General features: G+C 38.7%; 2 protein-coding genes across 7 annotated transcripts in view; one reads left to right on the top strand and one right to left on the bottom strand.

Annotated features, from left to right (window-relative positions):
- ARF4 (ARF GTPase 4) overlaps positions 1-22,087 on the bottom strand; it is a 1,077,785-nt gene that overhangs the window by 174,765 nt on the left and 880,933 nt on the right. The window lies entirely within an intron of this gene.
- The window catches only part of CCDC66 (coiled-coil domain containing 66), a gene marked incomplete at its 5' end in the record, with an annotated part of 45,846 nt that continues 44,155 nt past the window's right edge, over positions 20,397-22,087 (top strand). For 3 of the 6 annotated variants that reach the window (XM_082848198.1, XM_082848197.1, XM_082848196.1), the window contains one exon: positions 20,397-21,494. In XM_082848198.1, the coding sequence (XP_082704324.1) occupies positions 21,050-21,494 (445 nt within the window). The remainder of the gene's footprint in view (positions 21,495-22,087) is intronic. The other 3 variants (XM_082848203.1, XM_082848202.1, XM_082848201.1) reach the window with 1 other exon arrangement.

The raw sequence follows: 22,087 nt of genomic DNA, 5'->3' as shown, positions 1-22,087 counted from the left end.
TGTCCTCACAAAAGTAGGCGACTTCATTAACCTACATTAAAATTTTTTTTTCATTAATTGAAGTGTACCAAGGTCACAAATAGGAACAAGTGGAGTCATCTATAAACCTGTGCTTATGTCAAACTTGCCAAGTGCTGAGAGAAAAGTCCTATTTTCAGAATGAATGGCTACTAGGGTATAACACAGGCTCCCTGCAGTCACAGACCCTTTGCACATGCTGTTTACACTGTTGGCCATACTCTTCATTCATTCTTCAGATCTCTGTTCTGGGATCTCTTTCTGAAGTTTGTTGTTATTGTTCAGGTAGGAGAATAAATCCAGGCCTGTTATTCCATATTGTCCAGAAGAAGAAGTCTTGTAACTGAATCTTAATGGATCACGTTATCTCAGACTTTTGCAATCCATTTTCTCACATCACCAGAGTTTAGTTTTTTCCTAAAGTATTAATCTCTTGTTATTCCCCTGCTTCAAGCTCTTTTGCAGCACCCCTATTATTTATAGAATAAAATTTGAACAGCTTAGAATGGCATATTTCATGTCTTCATGATGAGGCCCCTTCCCATCCCTCTACCTTCATCTCCTACCATTCATGCATATGGACCATTGCACATTTGGCTTTGTACAAATTGTACCATTGTACGTTGTACCACTGTACATTGCTCATTGTACATTGGCTCCAACCATATCAAGTTATTTCTAATTATCCTCTCCAACCCACTAACCAGCACTTACCAATACCTACCTCCCTGTCTTTGCACACACTGTTTCTTCTTCCTAGAATATTCTTTCTTCTCTTCCACCCAGTGAACTCTTCTTTAACCTAGAAGATCTTTTTAAGCATCTGTAAACTTTCCCCAGATCTTCCCATCCCCTCCAAGTAGAATTGCTCCCCTGCCTTTTTGGACCACTATGAACTAAATCTTGTGTATGCCCCTTTTATAAAATTTATCACACTGCATTAAGTACTATTTATGTGTCTGTTTCCACTAATATATAGTACACTCCACGAGGGTACAGACTGTGCTTTTCTTCATCTTTGATGCCCAGTGTTAAATTCCAACCAATAAATATTTACTGAGCTCTTCACCATGTGCCGGGCATGTTTTATGTCCTGGGGATGCAGCTTTGACCAAGACACAGTCCTGCTCCTCTTGTGGAGTTTACGTGGAGGTGAAAGAGGCAGCAATAAACATGTAAGAGTATAGCATATTTATAGATCAGAAGAGACCCCAGTTAGAAGGCTGTTATACAGGGAACAGAGATGATATTAGTATAGGCGGAGGGAGGAGAAGAGGAAGAGAACCAGACCACTTGAGATAAAGTCAGCAGGGTTTGTAGATCGATTTCTTGGGAGTGGGAATGGAAGAAGAGAAATTAAGGATGTATTTCAGATGATAGGTGCCTAATAAATTCACGTATGGATAAGTTCCTTAGCAACTGAAAACTAGTCACTTTTTGTTTTTTGGCTGCACCGTGCAGGTATGCAGGATCTTAGTTCTCCGACCAGGGATCAAACCTGTGCCCTCTGCAGTGGGAGCATGGAGTCTTAACCACTGGACTGCCAGGGAAGTCCCCCAAAACTAGTTTTAAAAAGATGAAGCTGTGGGTTTTATTCAGAATTTAACTGGCCAATATCACCAGGAATATTTGCCTTGTACTGACTAATTACCATAAAATAGTGATAGTGAGCAAAATGGGTGACGGTGGTCAAAAAGTACAAACTTCCAGCAATAAAATAAATACGTCCTGGAAATATAACATACAGCATGGTGACTATAGTTAATTATACTGTACTGTATATTTCAAAGTTGCTAAGAGAGTAGATCTTAAAAGTTCTCATCACAAGAAAAAGAATTCTATGTGTGGTGATAGATGTTAATGAGACTTTTTGTGGCGATCATTTTGCAATAAATACATATACAGAATCATTATGTTGTGCACCCAAAACTAATATAATGTTATATGTCAATAATTTAAAAAATGAATAGTAGGGGCTTCCCTGGTGGCTCAGTGGTTGAGAGTCCGCCTGCTGATGCAGGGGACACGGGTTCGTGCCCCGGTCCAGGAAGATCCCACATGCCGCGGAGCGGCTGGGCCAGTGAGCCATGGCCGCTGAGCCTGCGCGTCTGCAGCCTGTGCTCCGCAACAGGAGAGACCACAACAGTGAGAGGCCCGAGTACCGCAAAAAAAAAAAAAAAAAAAAAAGTAACGTTAAGTTTAGAATCCAGAATTAGACTTATGTGGCTTTATCCTTACTTACTATCTGATCCCACTCAAGTTATGTAATCTCTAAGCCTCAGTTTTATCATCTGTAATACGGAGATAATACTACTATCTACAGCTGAGTTTTTAGCTTTTTTAAGAATAAACTGAGATAGGGCTTCCCTGATGGCGCAGTGGTTGAGAGTCCGCCTGCCGATGCAGGGGACACGGGTTTGTGCCCTGGTCCACGAAGATCCCACATGCCGCGGAGCGGCTGGGCCCGTGAGCCATGGCCGCTGTGCCTGCGCGTCTGGAGCCTGTGCTCCGCAACGGGAGAGGCCACGACAGTGAGAGGCCCACGTATCGCAAAAAATAAAAATATAAAAAATAAAAAAAGAATAAACTGAGATAATGCTATTAAGGTACTTATTACTATGCCTAATATATAGTAAATATTAAATAAATTGGAGCTTATTTCAACATATGACTGGTAAAACAATTAATTGGTTGTTTTGTTCTGTGTTCAAGAAGAATGTCATGATTAAAATTTTTGTTCATATTCAGTGATTCTCTATAGAAATAAAGTTAGGTAATTCTTGCTCTGATATATTCTGTGTTCTAGAAAAATCCATGAAGTTCTCAAAAATATCAAATTTTTGAATATCAAAATAATTTAACAAAGTTAAATTATCACAGAAATCTCTCCTATAACATGAAAACAATGGTTTAACACTTTCAAGTGTCTTTCTAACATGGCGCCTTATCAAATATTTCTAGTATTGGGAGAAAAGCCCATCTGGTGAATCTTCTAGCTGAAGCAAGGAATTCTCAGTTCTCCTGAGCCTTTCCTGGGGAAAGGTGGGAGGACTTGAAGAGAAGATGGCTGTGTCCCCAGCAGGGAAGGAGCAAACAAGTTCTGTCACTACATTCTTTGGAAATTAGAAGTAAATGAAGAAGAACTCTGGTGAGCAAGATGAGAGAGAAGTGGAGTTTCCGAATGGAAGAGAGAATGAGAAGAAGGAAAGAAAAGAATCAGGGCCTAATGATGGGCAGCATATTGGAGACACATCACTCCAAAGGCTGGGAAGGAAAGATGTCTGTGATGGGGGTTTCTACACATCCTGTAGAAGGGGAGAAAGAGAGAGAATATATACAAGAGGGTAACGTAGAGAGTAGAGCCTGGCAATCCTCAAGAACAGACATCTGTGCTAATACTGTGAACATATTATCACAGTAACCCTAAATGCTAAATTCTATTATTACCTCCATTTTACAGGGAAAGAAACTGAGTCTCAGAGATGCCAATGAACTTCCACTATATCACACAGGCAATCAGCAGCGAAGCAGGAATTTGAATCTGGTTCTGTTTAATTAGAGCTTGGACTCTCCTCCAGCTCGCTCTCCTGCCCTTATAGTTCTTGCTAAGGGAAGGGAAGCAGCAGATTCAAAAGAATCTGGAAAACTGGGGGATGTGGGGGAAGGGGGGAATGCAAAGAAATGTACTTGCAATTATCTCATATCTGCAGTTATTAAATAAAAATTGATTTAATTTAAATCTCTTTGGGTTTGATATTTTTTAAACTCTTGCCAAAAATGTAATCCTATACCATGGTAACAAAACATGAGGATTCATAAATAGTTTTATGAAGGGGTTTACTTGCCAAAGTCAAACTTGAAGTACTAGCTCAGACAATCATTCAAATCCTTGTGAGAATGAGTGTTGCTTAGTATTCTTTGGAGGCAATGATTCCTATTTCTGCTTAAGAATTAGCTTTTACTTTATTAATGAAGTATTTTTAATGAGTTTAATATAATTAGAAAATATGTCTCTAAATCCCCAGGAAGAGAGTCATAAGTTTCTATAATTTTACATTTTCTATATTAACCATTTAAAACCAAATTTTCTAGCTAAAATAAGTTTCATCTATGAACATGTCCATGTTATTATGGTATAGGAAACTGGACCTACACTGCCATCTGCTGTGTCAAGATTAGGTGAAAACAGCAAGATCCTTTTTGACCCAACTCCTAAAGTAATGGAAGTAAAAACAAAAATAAAGAAATGGGACCTAATGAAACTTAAAAGCTTTTACACAGCAAAGGAAAACATAAACAAGATGAAAAGACAACCCTCAGAATGGGAGAAAATATTTGCAAACAAAGCAACTGACAAAGGATTAATCTCCAAAATTCACAAGCAGCTCATGTAGCTCAATATCATAAAAACAAAGAACCCAATCCAAAAATGGGCAGAAGACCTGAATAGACATTTCTCCAAAGAAGATATACAGATTGCCAACAAACACATGAAAGGATGCTCAACATCACTAATCATTAGAGAAATGCAAATCAAAACTACAATGAGATATCATCTCACACCAGTCAGAATGGCCATCATCAAAAAGTCTACAGACAATAATTGCTGGAGAGGGTGTGGAGAAAAGGGAACCCTCCTGCACTGTTGAATGTAAATTGATACAGCCACTGTGGAGAACAGTATGGAGGTTCCTTAAAAAGCTAAAAATAGAACTACCATATGACCCAGCAATCCCACTACTGGGCATATACCCTGAGAAAACCATAATTCAAAAAGAGGCGTGTACTACAATGTTCATTGCAGCACTATTTACAGTAGCCAGGACATGGATATGGCACATATATACAATGGAATATTACGCAGCCAGAAAAAAACCGAAATTGAGTTATTTGTAGTGAGGTGGATGGACCTAGAGTCTGTCATACAGAGTGAAGTAAGTCAGAAAGAGAAAAACAAATACTGCATGCTAACACATATATATGGAATCTAAATTAAAAAAAATGGTACTGATGAACCAAGTGGCAGGGCAGGAATAAAGACGTAGACATATAGAATGGACTTGAGGACATGGGGTGGGGGGAGGGGGAAGCTGGGGTAAAGTGAGAGTAGCATCGACATATATACACTACTGAATGTAAAATAGTTGGCTAGTGGGAAACAGCAGCATAGCACAAGGAGATCAGCTCAGTGCTTTGTGACCACCTAGCGGGGTGGGATAGGGAGTGTGGGAGGGAAGCTCAAGAGGGCAGGAATATGGGGATATATGTATATGTATAGCTGACTCACTTTGTTATAAAGCAGAAACTAACACAACATTATAAAGCAATTATACTCCAATAAAGATGTAAAAAAAAAAAAGGATTAGGTGAAAAATCACCCATATAAATTGGACTTGAGTAATGCAAAATATACATATGAAAAGCTTACATCACTTTGCTTTATGGAAATGAATGCAAGGGAAAATACATGCTTGCAGTTATATATTTCAAACTGTACTGGCAGCGTGGGGAAGAACTTTACGTGTATGTGTATTTTCAATATGACATAAAAAAATGGAGAATAATAAAACAAAACCTGTGTCCCCACCACCTATATTTAAAATTGAATATTACCAATGCTATTGACGTTCCCTTTTTTGTCTTCCTGGTCCCGTTCTCCACCACTCCCCTGCCCACTCCAAAGAAATCACTCTCCAATATCATGTTTATCACTGGGAAAAGTTTCAACAGGCAAAGTTAAAAGGTAAGTATGTTCACTTTTTACTTTTGTAAACCTTTATCAAGGTTTACAAGTGAAGAAGTCTCTGTGCTAGCAGCACTTCATCCTGGGAAGTTAGCGGAGAGCACTCTATTCTGATACCCTTGTTCCCAAGAGTATTTTCCTCAAATTTAAGACTTTGTGCTGCCTAGCTAACTTCTTGGTTGTCACTAAGTCTTATACCATTCACGGAGCTTCGCTTTTTTGGTATATCTAAGATATTACATCAGTTATGAGCTTCTGCTTTCCCATCACAAGTTCATGTGGGGAGAAAGGCAATCTAGGTAGGGGGAGTACAAAAGAAAAAACACAGGAATGAGAGAGAATAAAAAGTATATTTGGGGAAGAATAAATAGACTGTCACAGCTAGAGCATTAGGAGACTGGGGAAAGAGGACACGTCCTACCACTGGCACACCAACTACCAGTTGCTGGGAAAGCCACTGTGCCCTTAATGAGAGAAGGGAAACTCAGGTACTTCTCTGGTGGTCCAGTGGTTAAGAATGTGCCTTCCAAAGCAGGGGTCGTGAATTCGATCCCTGGTCGGGGTACTAAAATCCCACATGCTGTGGGGCAACTAAGCCCATGCGCTGCAACTACTAAGCACCCAAGCCACAACTTGAGAGAACCGGCGTGCTGCAATGAAGAGCCTGCATGCCTAAACTAAGATCCGAGACAGCTAAAAATAAAATAAATAAATATTTTTTAAAAAAAGGGAAACTCAGATGACAAGAGTCATGTTGGGGAAAGGATGGGACATCTGACATGGCCTCTACTGTATTTGAAGCGGTTCCACACAGCCAGAAAAGAACCGGCAGCCTGCAACTGGGGATTTTGCAGGTAAGGAGAGAAGTAGAGACTGGCGATTTCGGAGCCACCTTTATAGAGGTGAGACTGTGAATGAGGTGAGAGAGAGGTGAGCCAAGAGCCTAAGAGAAGAGCAGGGGCCACGGGGGCTAGAAAATAAAACTGGAGGAGTCAGTAATGAGATGCTGCAAAACACCACACTTTGAATGAAAAAAACACTCCTCTATGATTCTCCCCAGCACCTGATGGCTGTCATGGGCTATAACTGAAGACTCTTTCTTTTGGTTTTATCTCTTAAGTGTCCTTCTCTTCTAATGGACCCAAATGGAGGCAATCCCGGGAGGAAAGACACAGAGCCTGAGACATCACACCGTCTGCAACCCTTTCTCCACCTCCTTCAATATTTTATGTAAGAATAAACTGGTTTAGATGAATATCAGGCCAACTAGAAGGAAAACAGAAGACACGACCAAAGAGGAGCCAGTAGAATCTGGGTTACAGGGAGGAGAAAGCCATCTCTTTGGAGGCTATTGCTAAAGAGGACCTTAGACACTTGCAGCAGGCCACTTCTTCCCGAGTCATGTGGGTGTTTGTGCTTTTACGTTTGCATGCATGTGGAGGACCTGCAGGACAAGTTACTTAATGAAGGGGTGCCGTGAGGAAGAGCATTCCAGCAAGAAGAAACAGCTCTGGAGGGCAGGGATTCTGTCTGTTTGGGTTACTGCTTTATCCTTTGTGCTAAAACAATTCTTGGGACACAGTAGGTACTCAATAAAATCTGTGATATGAATGACTACGTAAAGGTGGGAGATAGGAGTGAATGTGGCTACACTGAAGAAGTGAAAGAAGATCAGTGGAAGGAGGCTTAAAGTTTGAGGGGCCAAGGTGAGGGGTGAAATTTAAAAGATCAAAATGGAGCTGGTGAACACAGTTAAGTCCTTTGGACTTTATATTGGGGCAACAGAGTTTTTAAATTAGTGAGAGATTTTAAGCAGCATAGTGACTTAAGCAGACTCACATTTTAGAAATCATTCTGGCTAGAGAATAGAGACTGCTTAGGAGGCTGTTGGAATACCCTTGGGGAGAGATGGGAGGGGCCCTAACTCTGGTGGAGGAGCAGGCATGGTGAGAGTTTGAGGATAATTTAGAATCAACCATTTACAAACTGAAAGAAACCTTAGACAGCTTGTCTAATCTTTTACATGAAGAGGTCAGAGAGGTTTAATTGACTTACTCCTGTAGTGGTTTTCTTTTTCTTCTTCCTCTGCTCTTTTGGTATTTCTTAAGACATTTCTCAGAATTGTCCAATTGAGACCTTCATCCCATCACACCTGAACAATTTACTTAATTTTGCTTTTGTCTAATGTATTGGTCCTATGGTTTGTATCATCTGCCCCTAGAGCCAGAGAAGCCTGCTAATTAACTTGCTCTGTAGAGCAGCACTTACAAATGGATAGCCACCACTGCTTCACAGTGGTGGTCTGTAAGGCGGAAAAATTAAACCCATAAATGGAGGATGCAGGAAGGCCTTCCCAGTTATGTACTCCTGAAAAAGTCTTTGAACAGTTGCAGGCAAAGCTTCAGAGATCAGTAAACTAAAGGTTCAGGATGCAACCTTCCAAGCGGAATTGCTGAATCATAGGCAGATGTTTAAAAGTTTCTACTAAAAATTATCACACTGTTTTCCAATGAGATTGGACCATTTTACACTCCCAATGTAAGAAGATGAATGTTCCAGTAGTGTCACATTTTCCCCGACATTTGGTATTGTCAGCTTTCCATTTTAGCTGTTCTAGTGGATGTGCAATGGTATCTCATTATGTTTTCAACTTTCACTCTTGAAATTACTGTGTGGCTGGCATCTCTCTCCTGATTGGACCCAGACTGATACAAAGTCTTAGAAGCAAAATGAAAATGAAACTCCTTTTTAACTTAAAGATACTTTATCAGGTACTTGATAAAAGTAGCAGTTTCCCATGACAAAAAGTGTTTACTCATACAGAAACGATGTACCGTATTTAGAGAAATGGAAATGATTTACACATTTGGGATTGAGCTGGCTAAGAAAAATAAAGCACATATAGAGATTTTTTTCTTATGCTTTTCTACTTAGTAATAATCATAACCATGTTTGTTTACTTTAGGATGAGCAAGATGTATAAATTTTATGATCTTAGGAGAGTCCCTGCAGTACCTAGATACTCAAAATTGGCTTAATCTAAAGTAAATTCAGGGGAGTCATAGACAACGAAAGGACTTACAAGCTCTCTTCTTTCTTCAGTAAAAAATTTCAAAACCTACTGTCATCTGTAGGGAAACATTTGTTAATTGTTTAAGTAGAATTCAAGGAGAACAGTTCTATAAAAGAAAGAAGCACAGAACAGTAGTTAAGATCATGGGTAAGTTACATCTCTGTGAGTCAGTTTCCTCATCTGTGAAAGGAGGCTGTCTGCAATTGTTACCTTAATTTTTTAAAAAGGAAAAAAAATCAAGTGATCTAAAACTCTGTAAATTATTGGACTCAAATAGCACTTCTCCTGTAACAATATTGATCATTGCTAATACTTACATGGCATTTATGTGCCAGCACTATTCTAAGTACTTTGCATGTGATTAAACTCATTTATTCTCACAACAACCCTATGAGGTGGAATACTAGTATTCATCCTCCTTGTATCAGAGAAGAAACTGAAGCAGGTTAAGTTAATAACGTCCCATGATCACACAGCTAGAAAGCAATAAAGCTGGGATCTGACCCCAGGCAGCCTCCATCCAAAGCTCTGGAAAACTATGCTATGCACTGGAACAGAAGAGAACACAAAAGGCATGCATTTCTCTCTCCTTACAGATGACTTGCAGCCTGGATACCTCAAGAGCTCCAGTGCACTCGGAGTGGGTTCCAGAAGTGCTTACTTAGCATGGGCCAAGGTCCCACAGGTGCAGCTTGGAGCAAGATTATTGTCAAGGTGACACTCTTTGCACCCACAGGGTAATAAGATCTGAGGAAACTACACTGCATATAAATGAAGGATATGCTTGTAGTACCTCCAACCTTCACATACCTTTAAACAATAAATTCAAAGCATTTAACTAAACTCTGTTTTCCAGGGGAATGGACCTCAGGCAGACCATAAAGAAGCATGGAGTGTTAAGGGCGCGACAGGCCGCGCTTACAACTTGTAGCTTACAATGCTACAACTGGAAACTTGACCTTTGCTTCCTATCTCACAATACGCTTGGGAAGTGGAATAGTTTTGCACCAATTTCTTGCACCTGGTAAACAAGTAGGCAGAGAAGAGTGGTATGTAAAGGATGTAAAACCATGCAAAAGATGACTTATTGAAAAATACAGAAAACACAAAATAAAAATCGTTCCTCATTATTAGGTGAAATGTTGTTGGGGAACAGAATATTTGCACAGTGCTAAACCATCAGCCCTCAGATTACTTACTGACTGCAAAGGGGAAAATAGATGCTTACAATAGAGAGATAGGACTGCCACCACCAAGTCTTCAAACCTGACCACAGTAACTGTAGGACAACCTGATGTGATGCACGGTCGACCACATAATAACATCTTAAAAGTATTCACTTTTTATTGAAATATAGTTGGTATACAACATTCTGTAACCTTCAGGTGTACTACATAGTGATTTTATATTTGCATACATTATGAAATGAACATGATAAGTCCAGTAACCATCTGTTCCCATAAAAAGTTATTACAATATTATGGACCATATGCCTTATGCTGTATACTATATCCCTGTGGCTTATTTATTTTGTAACTGGAGGTTTGTACTTCTTTTTTCTCTTTTTTTTTTTTTTTTTTTTTTTGCGGTACGCGGGCCTCTCACTGCTGTGGCCTCTCCCGTTGCGGAGCACAGGCTCCGGACGCGCAGGCTCAGCGGCCATGGCTCACGGGCCCAGCCGCTCCGCGGCATGTGGGATCTTCCCGAACCAGGGCACAAACCCGTGTCCCCTGCATCGGCAGGCGGACTCTCAACCACCACGCCACCAGGGAAGCCCCGGTTTGTACTTCTTAATCCCCTTCGTCTATATAGAATATATTCCTAGAACAAGTGGGGAAAATTAAATAGGAATGGAACACTCGATATTATCATAAAATTGCTAATTTTCTTAAGTGTAATAATAGTGTTATGGTTATATAGGAGAATGTCTTAGGAGATACATGCTTTAATGTTTAAAGGCAAAGTGTTGTAATGTCTGTAACTTACTTGCAAATAGTGATGCAAAAAAAGGTGGGTGTGTTCATGGCCGTGGGTATGAGTGTATGGATGTGGATATATGGGTGTGCCTGCCCACCTATGTGTAGAGAGAGAGAAAGCAAATGTAGCAAAACATTAACCATTGTCAAATCTAGGTAGAGGGTATATAGGCGTTCATTGAACTATTCTTATTTTTGTTTATTTAAACATTTTCATAATAATAAAAGCTAGAAACAAAAGAAAATTTTAAAAGTCACACTACTCCCAGAAATACTCCTGCTAACATGTTGGTTTAAATCCTTTGAGCCTTTTTTTTTTTACATGCACAGATGACTTTTCCTTTAAACGAAAACAAAAAACAACACAGGATCAAATATACATTGGTACCTGTTCATTTATTCAGTCAAATAAATTAACAAATGTTTATTTAAATATATCTTCCACAGGCCAGGTACATAAATAAAAAGATAACTTTGAGTTTTCACTGAATGTACCGTAAGAATTCAGTGTGCCTCATTTATTACAGCTATAGTTTGTAAAATTCATTTAAGAGTAAATAGATGAAAATTTGTAAACTTTTAGTAACTGCATTATATCTACGGGCATCCTCATCATGAAACATCATTGCCAAATTTAATAAGATTTTTGTTGGCATTAAAAACTTTTGCTGTTTATTCGTTTAACAAATATTTACTGTCTGTATTGTTCAGTTCCAGGTGCTGTGGGTATATAGGTGTCAAAAACCAACTCTGCCCCTCTGAAGCTCACTCTGACACAGGATCTGAAATGTATTAGTACCCTGATTGAAAGGGCAGGGACTGGGAAGTCCAGAAAATGGGTTCCTAATTTACCCACTAGTGGATTCCACAGGAGCTTCATGGAGGAAGTGACGTTTAAATTGAGATTTGAAGGATGGATAGGAGTTAGATTCATGTATCGCTAAATTGGAACATGGGCTCTGGGGTTACGTAGCTTGATACAGACCTCAGGCAAATTGCTTAACCAGCCACCTCCACCTGAGCTGAGGCACTTCTCTGAGAACTCCCTGTGAACTCTGAGGGCTACAATTGCGAGGAACGAAGAACCCCCAGCACTGCAGAGTCAGGACCAGGTGGGGCGAACCAACAGGGTCTCCCCGACAGCCCCGCCCCGCTGAGCGCAAGCGCCAGCACGCTCAACCCTGATTGGCCCGCTCTCCCAGCTCGCCGGCAACACTGTGTCCAATCAGCGTGGCGCTTGTTGAACGGCGGCGGCGACCGACGTATACAAGGGGCTTGAGCGGCTCGTGGAGAGCGCGGCCGGTTGCGCCATGAACTTAGGGTAAGGTGTGGAGAGAAAGGTGGTAGTCCGTGGAGAGCGGGTGAGGCTGGGTTGGCTCTTGGAGCCCTTCGCGGGGAGCCTTCCAGGCCTGCGGCGCCCCAAGCAGCAGTGCCCGGCTTCCTGAGGTTGAGGGGGCGAGGGGCTGGGTCGGCCTTTACAGCCTCCGCAGACTTCCGTTTTCCAGTTAATAACTCGCGAAACTGTCCGTGCCTCCTTTCCGCCTCCTCATTTACTTCAGGAGGGAGAGGGAGGAGAGGCGTGAGAGGAGATAAAAGGTGAGGGCAGGTGGAGAGATAAAGCGTAGCGGCTTCCTGGGGAGAAATCCTGGCCCAGGCCCTGGTGCTTTGCGACCCTGTGTGGGGGTTCTTTGCAGAGTGTGGGAGCGCCCAGAGGAGCTTAGCGGCCTACGTACGTGCTGGGAGCCGAGGCTTCTCGAGGAGTCGTGTATCACCGGTGCCTGGCACCTCATAGGCCCTCATTAAGTAGTGGTTGAGTAAATAAAAAGGACTGTTGCGTGGTTTATCACCACTGGGATGTTTGATATTTCAAGAAGATGAAAAGTCTTCAAACTTACACGTGTGCACCTCGTTTAGCAAATGGTTTCTGTGTTCTAGAATCTAGGGATAAGAAACAAGACAGTCTGCCCCTGAAGGTGTTTGCAACGCGGTAGTGCTGAATAGACGGTTTCATTCAAGGTCTTTCTTTTGCTTAAGTTTCACCGACATAAACATGAACTGTTTGTAACCGTGCTACCGGGAAACCCTTAAAACCCATTCTTTATGGTGTTTTTATCTTAGTAAGTTGAAATCGTTTGAGTAAGTTGAAATTGTTTGATTTCCCCAACCTTAGCATCACCGCAAATTTCGTGTTCCCTTTTATTGGCCCGCGAGATTTAATTTTGTCGCTTGGACGTCGTTTTTGTCCCTGTTGATATGTATTGACGTACGTCTATTCTCTCTCTCTCACTAAAACAATAAAATAACTGTGTGTACTGCTGTTTTTGTTTTCAGTGGAATTTTTATTGGGACCTTAACAGACGTACAAGTTTCGTTGGTAGTATCTACTGTTACTTTGTGCTCTTGGCGTTTGACAGGCACAGATAAAGTATAGCGGGCAAAGTTTATTATAGATGTATTGCTGTGATAGTTACAAAAGTGTCACTAAGTGTGAATATGTATTAGTTGAAATATTCAGAATAGAGTAGAACTCCATGCTCAAGCAGTTAATAACCCTGGTGGCAGTCTTACAGCTTCATTTTCAAATACTGCTCTAACAGGCCATAGAATGTGTTAGTCATGAGACCATTATGAAGCTAATAAATGGTAGCTAGATGTGTTTTGCTCCATTAACATAGGTGAGGAGTTTTGTAACAGTATTATTTTTTCCAGTCTAGAGTTAGAAGAACTAAATGATGTTACGATAACCAGATTAATTTATTCCTTGTCAGTAACCAAATGAAGTTTCAGATTAAAGATGAGAAATTGTTGGAAAGTTTCAGTAATTTTCTCCATGAAGTTTTTGATTTTATGTTGAATTGAAAAGTGTTTTAAATTAAAAGAATGGTTTCAACTATACATCAATTTTTAAAAGAAAAATAAACATCTATAGAAATTTTTTTTTAAAAACGTTTTAATATTTACAAGATTCCTTTATAAATTCAGGAGAACAAATTTACTTTCAAGGTTCAACTGAGCATTTCTGTCTATTTAAAATGTTGCTGCTTCTTGAAAATGACAGACAACTTTCTTTTATTTTGCAGAGATGGTTTAAAGCTTGAAACTGAATTATTGGATGGAAAACCCAAGCTAATACTGTCTCCATATGGTATGCTATATTACTAGAAATCTAAAATATTAACTTGTAAATTCCTACGAAAAATGTGTAGCTGTTTAACAGATTTTTTGCTTGTAGTGGAATATTTAAATGACACTTTGAAAAAAAGCTGGTTTCCCTAACTTCCTCAAATTTATTTTTCGCCAAGTAAAGTCACATTACATCATTGCTTACCACTGTCAGTATTTATTCATGGAATTTAATGTTCCAGTATATTTCATTTGTAATGTTTCTTTATTATATTTGTATACAGCACATATGCTTATTGCCTAATGAATAATCTAGGTAAAACTTATGCAGTTATGTTCTGTGCATGTAAAGAATGTATTGATTGAGAAGATTTATAATAAGACCATAGTTTTAAAGTCATTTTTAGTTTTAAAGCGCAGAGTATGCTTTGGTACTCTTTTCATTCACATTATTTTCTTTTTCTCTGATCTGTTTATAATTTTACCTTGGAAAATAAACAAAAATGAAATATAAATACTTGAACCACACTGTAAAAGAACACTCAGGCAGGACCTAAAGTTAATGCTTTGAGGGTTAATATTTTTACTTAATATCTTCTTAAAATAATGTTAATTAAAATTTTCTTTTGTGACTGCCTTAGTATGTTCTCGGTTGATAGTTTAGTAATTTTTTTTTTCTCTTGTAGAACATAAATCAAAGATTTCTGTAAAGGTAAGCCAAATGACTTTGACCTGATTTGTTTTCAAATGTAAAATGCAGTTTACTTTACAGTGGTTTGAAAATAATTCCTGTCAAACTGTTACACAGGGTTTGGAATGATGGTGAAAAGTTATTATACCCTTGCTTTCAGGCTGGTCCTTTTACAGAAATAGATTCATAATTTTTCAGTTTAAAAAGCCTCCTAGAACTCACTTCTCTAGATCAGTTCTGTCCAGTAACACTTTCTGCAGTGATGGAAATGTTCTAAAATCAGTGCTGTCCAATATGATAGTCAGCCACTAGCCATGTGTAGTTATTAAGCACTTGAATGTGGCCAGTGTGACTAAGGAAGTGAATTTTTAATTCACTTGTTTGATTTTTAATTTAATGGCTACTGTACTGAACAGTGCAACTCGTGACATCTTTAAAAATAGTCAAACTTTAAAGCAAAATTTTTTTTTTCATACTCAAATTGCATTTTCCCACACCAAAAAGATGTATTTGATTGACAAAATCTTACATGCATTTAGCTTCCTCCTCTAAGAGGTTACACTTGAGTTAAATAATAGTTTTCCTTTTAAATTATTTTTCTTTATCAGGAGCCCACAGAGCCTTTTTCTACAAAATACATTACTGCTTCAAAATTTTGATACCACTACTTTTCTTGTTTCCCATTTCTTTTTCCATTAAGCAGCAGAAATTTCTACTGTCCCCCTCTATAACTTACTGTAGCCCATTTTATTTTGCAGTATCTTAAAGTCTGTCTTTCCATATCTTGACTAGAGACTGCTTTGGGTGATGCGGCCCTTTTCTCTTCAACTCTGAACCCCTGATGGCTTTGCTGTTTCTTCCTGGTTTAATCAAGGTGGAAAAGTTGCTTGAGAACCCAAGATATCAGTTACTTGATAAATGGGTAATGCTGATCAGAGTAATTCCACAAGCTACCTATAAAAATTATTATATGCACACACACACACACACACACAGTATATACATACCCTGTGTGTTCCCTTAATCACAGAATATAGATTGTATAGTTTTTTCCTAACCCTGCGCTATTAAAATATTGCAACTAACTGTTCTTATTTGAGTCACATTAACAAATACAGTGCTCCTTTTCATGCTCCTAGATAGAAATCAACTATTACACATAGTTTTTTTTTATCTTCACCTGACCTCAATTCTGTCGCACACGTTCCCTCTTCTGTTGTGTCCTTAATGGATGTGCTATGGTCACTACATTTGTGAAGATATTTCATTATCTTTTTAACCAACTTAGAACATCTGGAGATCCCCTTTTATGCCTGTAATAAACAAAGTTACTAGTGTTGGACTTTTTGTAGAATCATTACAAAATTCTTTTAGCAGTTTAGGGATTTTTTTATTCTAGGATTCTTCTTTCCAGAGTAACTAATAAGTCTCTGCTGATATTGATCTTAAATTATTTATTGTCTTAAAGCAGATTATTTGAGTTTATTTCTCTTACTTTTGGGACTCCAAAATACTGATGCATGGTAACTATGTGAAGTGATGGGTATGTTAATTAGCTTGATTGTGGTGATTACTTCACAATGTATGCATATATCAAATCATCAAATTTTACACCTTAAATATATATGATTTTTAATGGTCAATTAAATCTCAGTAAAGCTGGAAAAAAATACTGATGCAACCTAAATTTCCTTTTTATATTGACTTTATTTCAAGGAGCTTCTCTTCCCTTATTTACAGAGGTTCCTGAGATGCTTATTTCTTTCTTTGCTCTTCACAGAAGACAAAAACCAAAAACAGTAGTGCTGTCTTCCTTTTTTTGTTTTAATCAGTTTTTTAGTTTCCAAAATCTCACAGTTCTGTAGATACATGTTGAATTCTCTTTTCTGTAAGTTATTCATGAATTCACTCATCATAGTGCTTTTCTTCTACTGGGGTAAGCTAAGTGACTATACTACCTACATTTCTGTTTTTCCTCTTCCTCACAGGTTGAATTACTGTCGTGTACATAGTGTGCTCTTTAAACACTGAACTCTATCTCATCATCATGAAGTTTAACAAACTGTGGTCAGAGTACTTTAATTCTTTGAAAATCTCTCCTGTACTTTTCTTTAATCTGTGGTAGTAAATATGAAGTAAAGATGGTTACCAGTCTAATTTCTTAAGCTTTTATAGAAAGATAAATGAGAGAAATATTAATGATTCAGTGTCATGGGTAATTTATACATTCTGACCTCAAAATTATCTCACAATTAGTTGAAATATAAAACATCTTAAAATTTTCGCAGGTATTTCTATGTGTGAGAGTCAATAGTAACACACTAAAAGATGTATACAATATTAGTGCTAGGTAGCACATTTTATATTTTAAAATGTTAATCTTCTCTGATTCTTTCTGGCGTTGGGATCCTGGTCCCATATAAATTGTGAAGTTGGCCAGCGTTAAATGCGTTGGACGCTGTCTTTATATATTTTTTTAATATTAGGAAAAGTACTGGTACAATCAAAACTAGGTAAGAGAGCAGCATGCTACCTAAAAATGTTTATGATGTGAAGACCTATTTGATGTATTAAAATTCATCTAATCCAGTAAACACTTGGGAAATGATTTGGGCTAGAGATTGCTTTTTCCTATTAATTAACCTGAACATAATTGAATATTTATTTGGTAGTTCATGGATTTTTTTGCTGCCTCCACTCATTGCTCTTCTCTGGCATTAAGCTACAAACGTATTCAGGATTGAGTTGCGTGTATATTGATCTCATGCCAGACATTGCTACCCCCGTTTTTTATTACATAATTTTTAGATGACTTTTTCTGTATGTTACTTCTGATTTAAGTGGAATGTGGCAAAATAGTTCTAGTTAAATTGGAGCTCCAATTAATAGGTTTCTGTTTAATGAGGATTTACTGCAGCTGTAAAACTCCATATGTGTGTACAGCTCCATTCTTGGCTTTATTTGTTCTGTGACTGAGAGAAAAATGGAGTAAAACCTAGTCCATGTTTCCTAGAAGCAGGGGTGTCAGTCAGGTAAATAACTATATAATACAAGTACAATAAAATGTGTGCCATACTAGGGTTATAAAAAGAAGAAAACTGTGGAAAGCAGGTCTTTGTGGTTAAGGGAGACAGGGAATGCTTCATAAATGAGGTGACACTTTAATTAGAACTTAAAAGGTGAAGGAGATTTTCATAGTGAAAGAAGTAGGGTGGTATATTCTAAACTCAGAGAAAATAGTGGGCAAAAATACCAAGGTACAAAACAATTTGCATTTGGGGGATAGTGTGTATATCAGCGGGGAGTGTAGAACATAAAACTTAGGGAGGGTGGTTACAATCACAAGGAGTTTAAATGTATACACAGAGGGTTTGAACTTATTTGATTTGCATGTAGGGAGCATTAAAGAATTTTTGAAAAGTAGACTAGATATGATTTGTGTTGTAGGAACGGGCTTCAGGCAATTCTGTGAAGGACAGATTATCATAACAGGGACACTACTTAAGGGACAATTATATTAGTCCAGGGAGAGTCTTATGAGACCCTGAAGCATGGTGGCTAGCAGAATGGAAAGAAGGGGACAAAAGTGAGAGACTTTTAAGATACGTTTAGGGAATACACTACACTTCTTAGCAGTTTGAGTGAGAAACTGATTAGAGAACTGAAATACTCAGCTGTTAATGATCCCAAAAATGTCAGTATGAGTCAAAGAAGGGTAGGATTAGTAATAGCTGTAGTCGTTGGAGACTGGGGTGGAGCTTAGCTCTGTAACCTACGTGTAGTCTGCTGATAATTTGCCTAATCCACACAGTGGTTTTCAAAAACTAGAATGAATTGTGAGTGTCTAAAAAAATGGAACTTTTAAGGTAAAATATGGCATTCTTGGCTCTCTTGAAATACTGGATGATCTAGCAGGTAGACTCAGATTCCTCTTTGGCAATGTAGGCTGCTTCTGAGGGGTGGCTGCCTCCTTTAGACAGAAAAGTGCTCTTCAATTATCCTAGTTCCCACCCAGGCTAGTTTACACTACGTATTTAAATTTGCCACCTCTCATTTAGAGTTAGTTATATAAAAATAGCCACAGAGATAGGAGGGTAAAAGCGCATTTTAGATTGTGGTATTGGTATTATCAGAAGTCTAAAGCCTGGAATAAAAGGGTATAGGTGAGGTGAAGAGGGTAAGAAAGAGATTTTTACTACTGATAATACAGGTACATTTTGAAAAGAAAGGTAAAATGGGGTTGATTCATTGGTCAAAGTGTGGTTGTGTATTATGTCATTTTTGAAAGACAAGGACATTGGTATATGATAAGCCAGATGAAAGCCATGTGGCATCTACCCCACTCCTTGATAACAAGAATCTTGTCTTACTCATTTTATACCTCCAACGTCTTTCCCATAGTGTTGCTCACCTAAAAAGCAACACTTAGTATTTATTGAATGACTGTTGAATTATTTTATGTTAGATGGGTTTGCAGAAATGTACAGTGGGATAGATTTGAGATAAGCTGTAATCAGTAGTGTGGTAATGAAAACCTGAATTTAGGTGTATTGTCATGTAAAAGGGGAGAAAAAGATATTTGGAAGGAAGAAATGACCAGTACTTGCTGGTAAGCTAAAGAAGACCGTGAAGGAGGATAAAGAGTCAAAGATGACTCTATGGTTGCTGGTCTGAAAGACTAGAACAACAGTGCTACAGAAGTGAGATATTTTGGAAAGGGGAACTAATTTGTGGGAGAGAGATAAAGAATCCAGTCTTTAAAATGGTATGGTTGAAGATAGTAATTCAACAAAAATTTACTGAAACCTACCCTGTTCCACTGACTGTTCAGATACTGGGGACACAGCAGTAGACAAAGCAAACAAAAATCTCTGCCCTGGGCTTCCCTGGTGGCACAGTGGTTAAGAATCTGCCTGCTAATGCAGGGGACACGGGTTCGGGCCCTGGTCTGGGGAGATCCCACATGCCGCGGAGCAACTAAGCCTGTGTGCCACGACCACTGAAGCCCGCGCGCCTAGAGCCTGTGCTCCACAGCAAGGGAAGCCACGGCAATGAGAAGTCCGTGCACTGCAACAAAGAGTAGCCCCCGCTTGCTGCAACTAGACAAAGCCGCGGGCAGCAATGAAGACCCAATGCAGCTAAAAATAAATAAAATAAATAAATTAAAAAAAAAATCTCTTCCCTGTAGTGTTTACGTTAGAAAAAGGTGGGAACTTCCTTGGTAGCGCAGTGATTAAGAATCTGCCTGCCAGTGCAGGGGACACGGGATCCATCCCTGGTCTTGGAAGAGCCCACATGCTGCGGAGCAACTAAGCCCGTGTGTCACAACTACTGAGCCTGCGCTCTAGAGCCCACGAGCCACAACTACTGAAGCCCGCACGCCTAGAGCCCACGCTCCGCAATGAGAGAAGCCACTGCAATGAGAAGCCCATGCTCCGCAACGAGAGAAGCCACTGCAATGAGAAGCCCACGCACCTCAAAGAAGAGTATCCCCGCTTGCCACAACTAGAGAGAGCTCGTGCACAGCAACGAAGACCCGATGCAGCCAAAAATAATAAATTTTTAAAAAGGTGGAATGGGCAGAAAATAATCAAAATAAATATAGAATATTACAGGACAAAAGTGCTATAGAGAAACATGAGAGAAAGGGAAGGGGCATGGTCATTTCAGGGGCATGGTAGCCTTGGGAAAGTGGGGAGTGCTAGGGAGGTGGGAGTGAAGTTAGAGCAGGAAGCCTGCAATTTTTAATAGGGTGTTCAGAGAAGACCTCACTGAGCCAGTGATGTTGAGCCAAGATTTGAACATGGTGAGTGAATGAGCCATGTGACTACTGCTAAGGCCTATGACTGGAGGTTCTTATTGAAATTGAGATTATTACAGTTATGGGTAGTTACAAGGTCAGTATAAGATATCACTGTGGCAATGAGTAACTGAGGTAGCATGGAAGACAAGAGTATAGGAACAGAGGTCAAGGAAATGAGGCCAGGGTATTGAAAGAACATGAAAGCACCAATAATTAAGACAGGAGTTAGGTTAGAGAGAGGGATGGTGACCCACAAGCTAAGTTATTCAAGGAATAAGGGCTGGTAACCTACCGGTGTATAAATGCCTGTAAAGAAAGATAGTGTGGGTGTTAGAATCATGACATGAGATTCAAAGCTGAAGCAGAATGGACTGTAAACACCTAGAATAAAAGTTGTTATGTAATCTTCATTATCCTGAAATAAAATAATAATTTCCAGTTGTTAATGAAGCTTTCAAGTGGAGATTTGCGAAGGTTGAGTGTTAGTTTCTTATGGATATATTATCTAACTAGCAAAATGAGAAAAAAAAGTTTCGAAGCCTGACTTATCACTGACTATATAAAGATAATTGTTGATTTTTCGTGGGCTCTTGTAAAGAATAAATTTCTGGTGTTTTAGCAGATGGGAAATAAGACCAAGATTGCAAAATGTCCTTTAAGAAATAAACAAACTGGATACATTCTGAAATCACAAAATACTCGTGTCAGGAGTGAAAAACTTTCGCAAAAGAAGAGAATTGGTTCAGAAACTTCATTGGCAAAAAGTGAAAAAAATAGTATGACTTTTTCACCCACTAAGGATTTATGCAAGCAGTATGCAGATAAAGACCATCTTCATATCCAGAAAGAAATTTCACCTGCAACCCCTAATATACAGAAGACTAGAAACAGCATAAATGCATTTGTAGTAGCTAAACAGAAGCCTTGCAAAAAGCACATCACAGCTGAAAATGTGAAGAGCAGTTTGGTGTGTCTAACACAAGGCCAACTACAACAGATTTTGATGACTGTAAACCAAGGAAATAAATCAGTTTCCCTGACTGAGAATGGAAAGAAGGAGGAAACAAGTAAGATTTTTCTGAAGTTTTAATATTAAGTTTATCAATATATAAGTTTTAGAATTTGAGTTTTATTGGATTTTACATAACTGTGCCTCTTAAATTCTAGTTTAATGTAACAATGTTTTAAAATAAATATTCGTTTAGAAAACATTCTCATAGGCAGAATTACTTTTGTAGTTAAAATATGCCATGTTTTAAGGTTAATGCTCAGAATATTATTCTCATGTACCATGGCCTTAAGAAACCTAGTTTCTATGGATTCTAGATTTTAGTTCAGAAAGCTATTGTACTAATTTTGGAAGGTAGGAGGCTTTACTTACATGAAAACTAATTATGTAAAATGTTCTAAAAAAATTGCTGTTGTATTTCTAATGAAAAATGAGGGAATTTTGCTATGAAGATTTGACATGAGTTGCTGAAAAGGATTATTTTCCTGGCCCCGGCTTTTGCTCTTCCTGACTTTCAATCCTTGCTAAGAATTGGCAGCACTATCTTTTTAACCAGCGTAAAACACTGACTTGGAAGTAGTGGCGTATTATATTTCTTCTATTTTAGTAGTCAGGGTATTGTATTATGTTTTTAAAAGCCTTCTAGTTTTA

Source organism: Leucopleurus acutus (assembly GCF_964270905.1).
Source record: "Leucopleurus acutus genome assembly, chromosome: 10".
NCBI lineage: Eukaryota > Metazoa > Chordata > Mammalia > Artiodactyla > Delphinidae > Leucopleurus > Leucopleurus acutus.
The sequence above is the reverse complement of the archived record's forward strand: the minus strand, read 5'-3'. Positions and strand labels throughout refer to the sequence as shown.